General features: G+C 42.1%; 1 protein-coding gene across 3 annotated transcripts in view; it reads right to left on the bottom strand.

Moving 5' to 3' along the window:
* The window catches only part of scaper (S-phase cyclin A-associated protein in the ER), a 53827-nt gene that overhangs the window by 24997 nt on the left and 15827 nt on the right, over window positions 1–13003 (bottom strand). For all 3 annotated transcript variants that reach the window (XM_047596955.1, XM_047596957.1, XM_047596956.1), the window contains 6 exons: window positions 12738–12819; window positions 12486–12638; window positions 11374–11481; window positions 7394–7530; window positions 3181–3246; window positions 2434–2560 (listed from right to left, as the gene is read on the bottom strand). In XM_047596955.1, the coding sequence (XP_047452911.1) occupies window positions 2434–2560; window positions 3181–3246; window positions 7394–7530; window positions 11374–11481; window positions 12486–12638; window positions 12738–12819 (673 nt within the window). The remainder of the gene's footprint in view (window positions 1–2433; window positions 2561–3180; window positions 3247–7393; window positions 7531–11373; window positions 11482–12485; window positions 12639–12737; window positions 12820–13003) is intronic.

The raw sequence follows: 13003 nt of genomic DNA, 5'->3' as shown, positions 1-13003 counted from the left end.
GTGTGTGGTTTGAAAAATAAGTCTAATTTACAGGCAAATCCACGAGCGTCTCTTCATAAATGGTTTGTAGTTTATCTTATTGAAGGACTTCATCAACGAACCATTTAAGAAAACTGACAAATCCATTAATCCTGTTTGCTGAACTTAAATAAATTTAATAAATATATTTATACACACACATATGTACAAAAACTGAATATTCCTCCTTTCAATGACATGATAAATATTTAATGCTTGATGCATTCAAAGCGAGTCGTTAATAGTAAATGTAGGAAACGCATTACCGACACGTTTGTGCGACTCCCTAAAACCTAAATGGTTTTCTAAAACTATTTTAATTTAATTGTGGAGAAGGATATGCTTGGCATTAAGATGGACAATTTGAAACCAAACTTTTGTAGTTTTTTGCTGATCTGGGATGTATCTGTCAGTCTGATGGAGGCCCGAGCAAAAGAAAAGAAAAAAAAAAAAAGAACCTTGTTATCCTGCCTCTCTGCCCTTCACCTTCCCCCATGTCCCCAGATACAACTCCCACCAGTCCCACTAGTCAGCCACATCGTGCTCTGACAGCTACCAAATGAAAATGTAAATACAGTCTGCAGCCTTTGGCTCTCGGAGCGGCATGTTCCTGACAGTTCCTTACCTGTCGTACATGTTACTCTTTCTAGACAAGGCTTTAAGTGAAAGCAGTGGGCTGTATACAGTATAAATACAAGTGCTTTATAAGAAGGCCAGAGCAGCACATTGGGAAAATTTCTCTTCTCAATCACTCAAAGTGAAGAAAAAAAAATCTGGTTTGACAGAAAATAAACCATTAGAGGCCACAGAGGGAGAAACACACCGGGGTCAGAGACTAGACGTAGGGTGGAAAGCTAAGCAGGAGTGAGGGGACCCAAACGGCGGAGAAGGAGGGGAGGGTCGGGTGTTGTCTAAGGAATTAGCGGAGAAAGTGGAGACTGAATCAGATATGGGAGAGAAAAACAAATCTCTAGGTGAGTCAATGACATGAGAGATGCTTGTTAGGTCAAATAATCTAAACGGCCCCGACTTGAAGTGACTCAGGGGCCAGTCAGCCATGCTGATGGAGACTCTATTTATTTGACTTTGTCAAAAGATTAGAGAGGCAAGTGCTCCCCAGGCAGCCTCAACTAGCCAAACACGGCTCCACATAGCTTTGTTCGACCATATCTGCAAGAAGACGATGAAGAAGAACTCGAGAGACAAGTTTAAGAATGCGCTTTTGAACTGAGCTAGAAGACAAAGCAGAGGGACCCAGACAGAGCCGCGATCAGCCTCTTGCCAGCGACACCGCTGTTGAATGGAGCACATCTCCTGTGGCCCACTGACCTCCGACCTCCCACTGGGAGCCTGTGGAGCTGAGGGGAGGGGCTGTCATGTTGCAACAGCTTGCGTGCTACTCACATCACACTGGTCTCCTCCTCTCTCCTTACAGGACACTGTGCCACCCACCTCCGCCACCTCTTTCTTCGCCTCCCTGGGGAAATTCAGTAATAGCCTCTCCAGCCGTCCCTCTCATCACTTATGGGACACTGTAATCTCTCTATCCTCGTGGTCAGAGGCACGCACAGTGGGATGTTGTGAGGGCTTAAACCACAATTTAGCAGGAAATTTATGCCTTGTTACAGGAAGTGAGCTGTATATTCTCCTGATAATAAACACAGCGGCAGGCGTTTTAATTCCTCCCTTCGGTCTCAACTTGATGCAAATGTTACTGTAAAAATATATACATTTATGTGTCCCCTTAACTGTAGTTATGAACACTTTTGTTCATATTATTATTATTATAATTATGTGTATATAACATACATATAACATACGATACATTTATATGGCTGTGAGGACAGACAAAAAAAGTCTCATCTCTTTTTTTTAAAGAAAGCGAAATTCACTTGCCTTTTTTAAATTAAGTCTTGTGCATCGATGGAATTTCATCTGGAAATCCAATTTACAATTGTCTAAACCAGTGACATCTGAGTCGTGCAAGCCTCATAGACACAAGACAATGCTTGCTCTCGTGCTAGGAAGTCCCTCTTATTGGTACCATGTGCACAATGAAAACACTGTTAATATGGTCTTCATTAGCCAATAACCAAAGGCAAGTTTGGCTCGGAGTAAGTGATACTCTACATTGGGAGGGTGAGACACAAGGAGCCACAGCCAAAACACAACTCATCACTGAAGAGACATGCCAAAGGGCTGGCATGACCTACACACTGCGGCAAACGGTTCAGTCTAAAGCAAACCAACAAAACAGAAGTTACTGGCAGACACGTTATGCACCTGAATGGAATCTGCGGTTTTGAACCACTGCAACAAAGCTTTTCTGTTACAGAAAAGCCCAGACTCGGGTCCACGAGCAGCATTAAGCTGCTGCTTGAATTTTGTTGTAGTGTCGTTCATTTGCTGCCCTACCTGTTTTTCTAAGATGCGGGAGATCTCTCCCAGAGTTCTGTCTAGTCCAGACGCTTTGTTGCTGGCCCACTGCCCGCCATCTTGGCCCTGCAGCTGCTTCAACAAGTCTTTCACCAAACGCTGCAACCTGGACATAGAAAACCAGATATTCAATTTAAATCAGTTTATACTTGAGCACTCAGGCTCACGTAGGCTACAAAATGCTACAAGCAGAGCTAAAACTACTAACTTAAATAAATTGATATACAGAAAAAAATATTTATCTGGACTATCTATTAATTGTTAATCCAAGTCATTTTTCAGGCAAATATAAAAAATTAATTAACACAAAACACATTCTCTCGGATGTCAATGTTTTTCAGTTTTCTACTTTTTTTGTTTGCATTTTTCCTCATAGTTTAACACCACAGAGTGTCAACATAATAGTTTTCTACTTTCTATCAAACTAAATCAAATATCTTTGGACTGATGACTTAATCTTAAGGAACTGACTGACTTGAATGAAGAAAAAAAAAAACAAGCTAGTACGAACCCTAAAAGTGAAATAATATCTATTTTGTGTGCATTTTTGTGTTCAAAAATTAATAATTTAATTTTACAAATTTGAAATAAGCTTTATTTTTTAAAATTTGTTGAGAGATTTTCAGACTCAAAAAATGACTGGGAAAAAAGTACAAATGTTGTGAAAATGTTGTTCTGGCTCTTAACCCATAAAAATAGGAAATGAAGAAAATTATGAACGCTTACTTGGCCTTGTATGGGGAGTCAGGGACCTGAGTCTTTGCCTCCATTGATGTCTCGTATTCCTTTGCCCTACAGGGGGAGAAGAAGGAAAAAATTCTTTGAATCCCAGGAAAAAGTGTTTGGCCCTTCAGGAAAGGACACATCGGATCAAAGTGTGAACAGAGAAAAAGAAAACAGCTCAAACTGAGTGTGTTTATTTGGCCTGTCAGCCACTCACGCAAGTAACTTGGCTTAAAATAATCAGACACCAGGGACGAGTGTTTTGCCTTTATCCTGCTCATATCCCCGAGATTTAGCTCTGTCTTTAAATTATTCTGCCTTTTTCTTTTCTTTTTTTTTTTTTAAACAGGGAAGACTCAAGTCACTGGAGGTTAGGAGCAAATCAACCATTGTTTGAATTTGTGACCTCCTGAAAGGTCGTGGTGATTAGGTCACTGGCATCAGGACGGGCTCGGAGATAGGCAAACTCTGTGTTTGTTTGCATTATTAGAAGCGGGTGATCTATCAATGTGTCAATCAAGCATTTCCAGACATGATAAGTAACCATTGATCAGAGCTAGATAGAGCACCTTCCCGTTAGCCGTCTCTGCAGTGATAGAATCAAACACTTTCTGGAAGACGACAGGTGGATTCGTCCCAGCAGACCGTACCTGAACCACCTGACTTACTGTGCACAAGGTCCTGCATTCAAGGGCATTCACAAATCAATAGTGCACCTCACAGACAGAGCAAGACAATAACATACACACACACACAAAAAAAACGCAAATATGCAAATATTCTAAAAAAAAAAAAAAAGGGATTATTTGTACTATTTTTGCTTTTTAAATGGTTTTAACTACTTACTAAATATCTGTATAGATATAGCAGTTACAAAAAGAATGAATTCAAAATGAAAATCAATTTAAAATTGGTTTGACGGTAAAATTCTTCAAGCAGAAAAAAAAAAATGATTCAGAGACAGAAAGAACACCTTGTGAGCAAGGATAATGCTTTAATGTTTGTTCCTAAATACAGCATTCAGCCACCGAGTGATTTTATGAGTCACGTAAGCAGGATAAATAGGTAGCACAGACCGGCTTTCAAAAGGCCCTGAACTATACTCACCCCGTTTGTCATTCACGGTATTACAATATTAATCTCTGACAGGTTTACGCCTAATCAGGCTAAGCCGTGGAGCAACTGCTGAGCAATTCATTGCAGTCACGTTAAATGCTCGATAAATCGCATTGATCAGCAGCAACAAAGAAAAATAATGTGGGGCATAAGAGAAGACGTATTTCATAACAACATCTTGTTTTATGCAAAGAGACACACTTCTCAAAAGGGAAGCCTGGTTCCTGGCTAAAAAAGGGAAAAAAAAAAGAAATCTGTTCGATGTGTAACTGTTAATATATATTTTACATTTCCAAGCACAAGCTTTTTATCCTAACCTAAGGCAGCAGACTGGGCAAAAAGGAGATGGAGCGTATGCGTACCACTTCATACTGTATTTCCATACTCCATACAGGAGTGTCTTTGTGTACGCGCCACCATCTGAGGTCCACGCACACAACAACACACTGGCTACTCTGTTCCCTGCTCAGCGAACCACAGGCAACGAGGCGAGCAGCTCACACGAGCGTATAAGCCGAGCCTTTGGTTTCCGGGTGTAACCAAGACAATTTATTACGCACTTCAAACGGTAACACTGTGTTTTTTATTTTGTATATATTTGTGGCAGTAATTGTGCATTTTAATTTGGGGGTAAAGGTGTGTCGTTCCCAGGTAGTTGTTGTACCGCATGGGGTTTTAATTGGAGTGAAACATCTAGAATGCACCTGCATTATCATAGATGCAGAAATAAAGATGCAGGCGTCCCGTGTTTACGTCTGTGTCTGTGCATCAGTTTTGAAGTTCAAAACACATCTTTGACAGTGACTGGCCACTTCCATTAAATTTTAATAGCCCATTTTCCTTTCAGAGACATTTACCATTAGAGGAGGTTAGCCAAACTACTAAAAAACAACAAAAAAAAAAACATGTGGGTTAAAATGTGCGTGCGCGCGCTTTATGACACGACAGGGCTGCGTGTTGGCTTAGTGAAAAGTCCTGTGAGAACCACTCACGTTTTTACGGACACCATACGGTGTTCCAATAAAACGGTTCATTTCCACCCAGCGGTGAAGTGGCTCACCTTTATGTTTACTGGGGCTCTGTGTTATTTATGACCTTTGAAGGACGGCCGCCTTTGAGTGCTGGTCTCAGAAGGGCTGGTGCGCGAGTGATGGTGACCAGAGGCGGATCATGTTGTCACTTTCTCGGTGCCGCTGAACCTCACAAAGCCAAAAACAGCAGCAGCGCTGAGAGTAAAGTATTGTCGCAGGGTGGGTGTTTCTGCCTGCAGATTCCTCTTTAGTCCGCCCTCAATAAATACTCTTCTTCTAAGAAGGATAACAATAATGAATTATCTTTTAGAACTCTCCCTCACGGTCACGTCCACGGGTCAATCATGATAAGAGGTTGAAGGATCAGCCTTCACTTACAGAAGGACCTGGAACTCTGTGACAGAGCCAGTTATGAAATACGTCCATCGATACAGCTTTGATAACGCCACTCATCTTATTAAGAGTCACAATTTATAACACATATCACCGTTAAATCACTGAATAAAAATGTTGTGGTGCGCGAGTCAAAAATAATAATAATCAATCAATTCAATGGCAGCCAAGATATCAAAGATTTAAATATCTAAATGAATAATGATAATATTAAAAAAAAAAATCACCCCATCCTTTGAATCTCAAATTGATCCGTTACCATTAAAAATATTACAGATTAGACCTCATGAGTTGGAGGGAGTAGGCAGAAGAATATAACAACAAGCTTCTCCTCTTTTAGAGACTTTAACGAGCACTTTCTCTGTAAGCTCAACAAAAAGAGGAGATATTAAACTTAGACTGGTCTGATGCATTTGGGGGAGTTAAAAAGAAAGTGAATTACTAAATGTAATCTTCATACGGTCCTAAAAACATTTTATTTTTTGATACAAAATAAACGTGTCTGAAGCGAGCAGATCAATGAGCATCTATAAAGGTGCTGTTGGGGGAATAATAGAGGTCTTTCACTCAAAGACTGCAGCGTGCAGAATATATTTCATGCAATGGAAAGGGTCACTTATAATTTGAAAATACACACAGTTGATAATTCAATGAAATTGAACATTGAGCATCGACACCTACACACACAGACACACACACTCTCTTTCTCTCTCAAAGAGCGGCCTTGACCACAGGGGACGATTTGCGATTTGCTCAAGGACACTTCCCCATGTGAACAGGATCAGCAGGGGATCGAACCACAAACACTTCATTTCATGGAAGACCAGCTCCCACAGCCAAATCACTGAGATTTATCTGGCTCCTGACCGGTGACAAAAGCAACAATTATTTTTAAAAGTACGATCACGATTCACTTCATGATTGCCGCTCTACATATCTATTAAATTCATGTTTTGTTGTTTATGTGAGCGATGCTCCGGTCACTCACTGCGACAGTGACGCATGCTCTTTACGCTTCTTTAATTCTTTCTACAGTGTAATGTTGCCCTCTTAAATATTTCATATTTTAATGTCACCCTGCTTGTAGAGGGATCCTCCCAATAATCTCCATCAGTAACATCTTACACTATCTTTTGTCAACATTGTTCCTCTTTCCACTCCCCTCCCTCCCTCCCTGTTGTGACAGTCTGTTTAATTGATTGAGCTAAGGTCCAGGTTCTGACACACAGCAGCGTCACCTCCTATTTGTTGATTACTATTGATTTTCTTTGATACTTGATTTAAAAATCAATAGCGCAGAAGAAGAAAAATAGGCATGGCTCATACATACTTTAAACATACATCCTGTAGATCAAGAGAGGCTTCAGATTTGGCAATGGCAGGGCAGCAATTTGGAGGAAAGCTCTTTACAGGTGAAAGTCGGGGGCCTTACAGATCGATTTGCAGCTTTGCTCCCCAATCAGAGAAAGTGGTCATAAATTAAGACCATCAGTGTTACCTTGTAGACAGCCAGGATGCACATAACATCTGTTTTCCATCTCCTTGTCACTCATAAAAAAAAAAAAAAAAGTCCTGGCACAGTTTTGTCCTCTGTTTCTGTGGCGAGGGAGACGGAGGAAGACGGAGCGAAAGGCAGACGGACAGAGACGGAGAGAGTGACAAAATGGATGCATTACCTGGAGTTCATCCTGGCACGGAGCTTCTTCGCCTTCTTGCGCGCCTTCTGCCGCTCCTCTCCATCTTTCACGCTCTCGGAAGACACGGAGCTGTCCGTCAAAATGTCCACGATGTATTTCTTCAAGGAGAGATGCTCCTGGAGTAGACATATATTAAAGAAAACCATTAAACCATTAACAAAAACCTGTGGTGGCATGCAAATGTGGTTTTAAAACGACTGTATATTAGTGGGACTTGTCCATTTTATGGAACTTTGATTTCACTAAACACTGTAATTTTACTCACTAAGTGTCAGTTACCCTGCTAATAAGATATTTGATCGGCTGCATTACAAGGAGTAAGAAACACGATTACAAGCACTGTACACAATACTACTGTGCTATCATATACCATCAGTGAGAAGGTCCAGGACAGCTTACGAAGCAATGTGCCAAAAATAAATGCTGTCAACCATAAGTAGAAGTTATACACCTGATGTATGAAGATGAGGCACTGGATATACTGCGTGACACGCAGCTCTAAACTTCTCAATAACACCACCGGACGCTTTAATTACCTCTGATACTCTACGCTCTTTTGTCCATCCTGCAAGCGTACGGAAATTTTAAAAGGCCTTGAGGTGTTGCTTCCTGTCTGGCCCCCGTCGGGTGATTCTGATTTTTCCACCCCGCAACGAGACAGGAGTATGTAACCCAATTTGACGAGCATGATGCATGTGCAAGAAACCAATTACCCAATTATGCTGTCATCCAGCACCCCGGAGGATAGGATGGCCTCTGATAAAGGGTTTCCATTCAGGAGTCCAGCTAACCTGCGTGTGGGATGCCGTACCCTTTGGTCAGTGTTGTCCCAGCACCTGCTGCTTGAATAGGGGTTTTTTCGCTGTCTGGCGTCGTAAAAACAGGTGTTGTTATGCGGGTTGAAGTGTGCCACAAGTGAATTAGCGCCACAAAACAACAAACAGAACGAGAAAGCTTTTTCACTATCTTGAACTAAAGGCCCTGTTTTCTAAATGAGATGCATGTTTCAAGTGATTATAAAAAAAAAAAAAAAAAAAAAGAGTCAATCAGCCACAACATTAAAACCACTGACGGAAGAAGTAAATAACATTGACCATCTGGGAACTTTGGTACCACCCACCTAGATCCGACCAGGCAACCCCCATAGCAATGACAGTCCTTGATGGCAGCAGCCATCCAAAAATGGTTTAGGAACAACTAAAAAAAGCAAGGACCTGGCCTCCAAATTTCCTAGATCCCAAACTTATCAAGTATCTGATTAAGCCTGATCCGCTCTCCTCAACCCATAAGACGCAAAGACCCCCACTAACAACAGGCCCATGTCCATTCTCCTAAGACTCAGAACTGTTTTGAGGCACAACAGAGGACGACACAATATTAGGCAGGTGGTCATAATGTTATGCCTGATTGGTGTATATAGAAATACTGATTAACAATTGATTGATTTTTCGAGGGTAACAGTAACAAGGGTAAAATGGGGTAAAAAGGGGATAGTAATAACATTGAAAATAAAAAAAAAAACAAAAAAAACAGGGAATTGCATTTGAGATATTGCGTTTCCATGAAGGGCATGTGTGTCCGTATTTGTATGCGCACACCTCTGCCCTCTCCTCACTGATATTATAGGTCGGCCATGGCTCATGACCGAAGCCGTCCCTTGCTTAGGAGACATCTGTTTAGTAATCTCTCTGAGAGGCTATCCAGTGCACTTGCCACTCACTTAATGGAATTGTGTCAGTAACACATCCTAAACCACATCTGTCGGAAAAACTGCGCTGGTTACAAGCACAAGGCAACTGAAATATTAAAAGTAAAATGTGGACTACAGTGCTTTGGCGAATAAATATTACATGATTACATTTTCAGCTTTTTTTTTTTTGGATAGCTGCGCAGACGCTGAGCATTTGAGACGAGCAGGCTGGCTGACAGACAGGTGTCTGCGACTGAACCATTGTAACAAAGCAGCAAAGACGCTGGCCTAAGGGCACTGCTACCGCACAATGCCACAGATTGCCTCTGGTGGGAGAAATGTGATACCACTATAAACATCTCTCCCGTTCCACCGACACAAACTGACCTTTCACTGATCTAAAAGGCAGTCTACACAAATACAAATTCTATGGGCTATGTCCATCCACTGCCTCTTTTGTCACATACAAAGGCCCCAGAGTGGTTGCGCTTCCATTTGGCCCGAAACAGACAGCTGTATTTCATGTCGGCTCCAGGGATAAGATATGATACTGCGATGTATTGAGTTACCAGCACGACAATGGTTAACATAACATTTTTTGTATTGAACTGCATCCAGTGACAGATGGCAGAAATACACAGGCCCTTTGATTTATTTTTTATTTTTTTAATTTATTCCCTCTATTTTATTAGTGTCTTAATGTTTACAACACTAAATTATTTCCTCCAATTAAATTATGCACTATAATATAAATACTTTGCTCTTCTTTCAGTAACTGTGCTGTTGTACTGAGACAACGGTCAAATCTCAAATGGTGGGAGAGGCTCACTTCAGCTGCCACTCTGAATATTTCATCAAGCTTCTCAATTTGTGGCCATCAGCACCGCTTCAACGACAAAACCCTTTAGGACTTCTTTTTGTTTTTTTTGAGTCTCAGTGGTCAGCTCTGAAACCCTCGGCAGGTAATCCTGGTAATCCCTCTACTGGCCGCGCTTGCCAAGCACTACAGACAAGCAGAGCAAGAAGAACAGTGTCTCCTTAGAGGAGCCCGTATGTGAAGTGATTAATAAATATGTCAGGAGGGAGCTGGCTGTTACCTGCGTCGCGTTAAACCGTAACAGATGTGGAGTGAAAGAGTGAACCCAATCTCGAGGCCTCTGCACGTGGATCGATCCAGCCCTGTTCATAATCGCTGTGTTTTCAATTTCATTTTCAAGTCTCCCAGAACGAGAGAAAATGACTAAATACGAAAGCGCAGGTCGTTGGCGGCCAGCTCCCGCTGAAATCTATGGGGCGACCTCTGCGCAGTTGAACCAACCATCTTCATTTTAATTAAAAGTCTTTCACTGCGGGGAAGAGTTATGGAGCCACAGTCGGGAAAATAGTTGGTGGTTTCAATGAAATATCGAACACGGAGTTGAGCTTTGATATAAATAACAAATGGGCACATCTAGCCAAACAGAAAAGAAAAAGTAGCATCTACATTTTGTCAGATGTAGGGTGTTTCAAGGACGGGGAGCTCCAAGGCAGCTTAAATGTTGACTGATTAGTCCTGACAAACAACAAAGCCTTTACATTGCTGTTAATGTTAAAACTATATTGTGTGGAGGGAGACGCACTGCAAACGTAAACAAAGCAGTGTTCATATATGGACTGTTTATAGCGTTGAATTGGTGAAGTGCTCCTCTCCACCGGATTGTTTATCATACTGTCAGAGAGGAAAAGAAATGACCTGCATTTGTAAAGGAAATGATTTAGAGGAAGGGAAGGCGGGGGTATCAATTATTCCCCACTGAAAAAAGCTTTGAATGAAGTAGCTGCTGGGGCCAAAGGTGCCACGTATAGCACCAACAGTTGTCAGCCTCACAATGAGCGCCGCTGAAAAGCCAATCTCATATTGCAGCGTGAGAGGTTACCTAGCATTAACGAGCTGCCTTCCCATGGAAATGCAGTGCATGACAAAAAAAAAAAAAAAAAAAAAAAAAAGAAGAGGAAGAAAAAAAAAGCCTGGAGACAAGGGGGTGATGTCAGCTCTCCACTGAATCACTGAACCTTAACTGTGTACATTTCAAGGCCCATTTGCAAACCCACAAAGACACCACCAGAGCTGTGGCAGTGTATAAGGGGACGCATAAACAATAATAATGACCACGTCATAAAAGACATCTGCTGTGTCTTTTTAACATGACACAGGCAAACGGCGGGGCTGTGTCCTTTGACAGAATGAGTGGATGTTTGTTCACAGCGGGGTGTGCGGGGCAATACGCACCACCTCCTCGTCAGACAGCTCCCGTCCCTGGATGCTGCTACTGTCTCGCACGGCCTGCTGGTGCCTCTTGCCCTTGGTGTGGCTGAACAGGTGCACCTCTGAGGTGATCTGCAAACACAAACAGAGCGGTCAGAGGTCGCTGTTGTGGACACAATGGAGACGGAGGCAGGAGAGGGTCAACAGGGCTCCATTTTACTCCGGTGAAATGATATACCGCGCGGACAATGGGACGTGACCTGCCTCTCCAGAATCTCAGTTTAAAACAAAGACTACAAAGAAAATGTGATTTACCGCATTACATGTGTTGTGTTGTGTTGCTAAATGTTCAAATTGTCACATGTAAATAGATTATCTTATTATGACTACGACTGAACCGTTTAGGATTTTAATTACATTAACATTTTTAAAAAAATAAATAAATCCCTATGAAATGGTTTAAATATGCTTAATTTGGCAAATGCAAGCAGTTGGGCACAACAGTGGACTTAGATAATCATTGATGTATAATTAAATGTCATGCAGCTTTGACAAATGGCCGCTGCAAGAGGCAGGTGTATAGCAGGCGATGTTTTTGTCCCATTTCTGGAAACAGGCCCATTTGAGATGGTTTGCGTTTAACATCATTAAATAAAGTGCTCGCTGCTGACCCATCCGTGATCTCTGGTGTCAGATGTCAGCCAAGGTCATCTAACATTTTAACAAGATTCCCTCTTTCACCCGTGGTCGAGAGACTCAAGGTGTCCCATCCCTTGTTGTCGTGGTAACCAGTTAATCAGAGATAAATGGGGCTGCTTTTGGGACTGTTGCCTGTTGCTTCAGAAAAAAAAAAAAAAAAAGCATAATCATGTCCAATCATAAATCTCAGTGTAGTTATATCTTAATTTAAATGCGCCCTCTCGCAAAAATCCTCTGAATCACCTTCGTGTCAGCATTTTTGTGTACTGTATATACTGCACGGCGTGCCAATGGTAAGTCTCTAATGAACGGTTGGAGAACAACGCCCAATGTCTGCGCAATAACACAAGTTCAATAATGATGTACTGTTGCACGGATCAGCAAACAGTTTATAAGTCAAGGACACTAACTGACAGGTGTGATGAAATTTTACATACCACTACTCCACACAGCGAGCACTGTTTCTTGCGTTCGTATGGTGTCAGCTTGGGGGCGTAGTCTGTGTTGGCATGTCGACCACTGCTGAGCTCAGCAGCCTTCTCCTTCCTCTGCTCGATTTGCTCCATATGCCTGCGGCTGCTCTCATCGTGCTACGGAAGAAGCCGGAAACCGGGGGTCACCGGGGGAGGCAACGATGATTGCTGCGTGATGTTTGTTGGAGAAGCGCGGCCGGCATTGTACGAACTTACCTTCATCTGAATTTTCTTCTGCAGCTCCTCCATGGCCTCCTGCTGGGCAGCGCTAAGAGCAGCCAGGCGCTCCTCTCGGTCTCTACGGGAGGAACGTTCAAAAGCGACAGTGCATCTGAGCGCTCACACATATTAAAAGTATGAGTGTGGTCAGACTGCTGCAGCCATGAATTTCTACAATGTACATCAGTGTACATACGACTACATAGGAATCCGCCCTTTTTGCCAATATATATATTCACTCAACGATTAAGACCTACATGATT

Source organism: Mugil cephalus, chromosome 10, assembly GCF_022458985.1.
Source record: "Mugil cephalus isolate CIBA_MC_2020 chromosome 10, CIBA_Mcephalus_1.1, whole genome shotgun sequence".
NCBI classification, from domain to species: Eukaryota; Metazoa; Chordata; class Actinopteri; order Mugiliformes; family Mugilidae; genus Mugil; species Mugil cephalus.
This window is presented reverse-complemented; position numbering and strand designations above follow the sequence as displayed.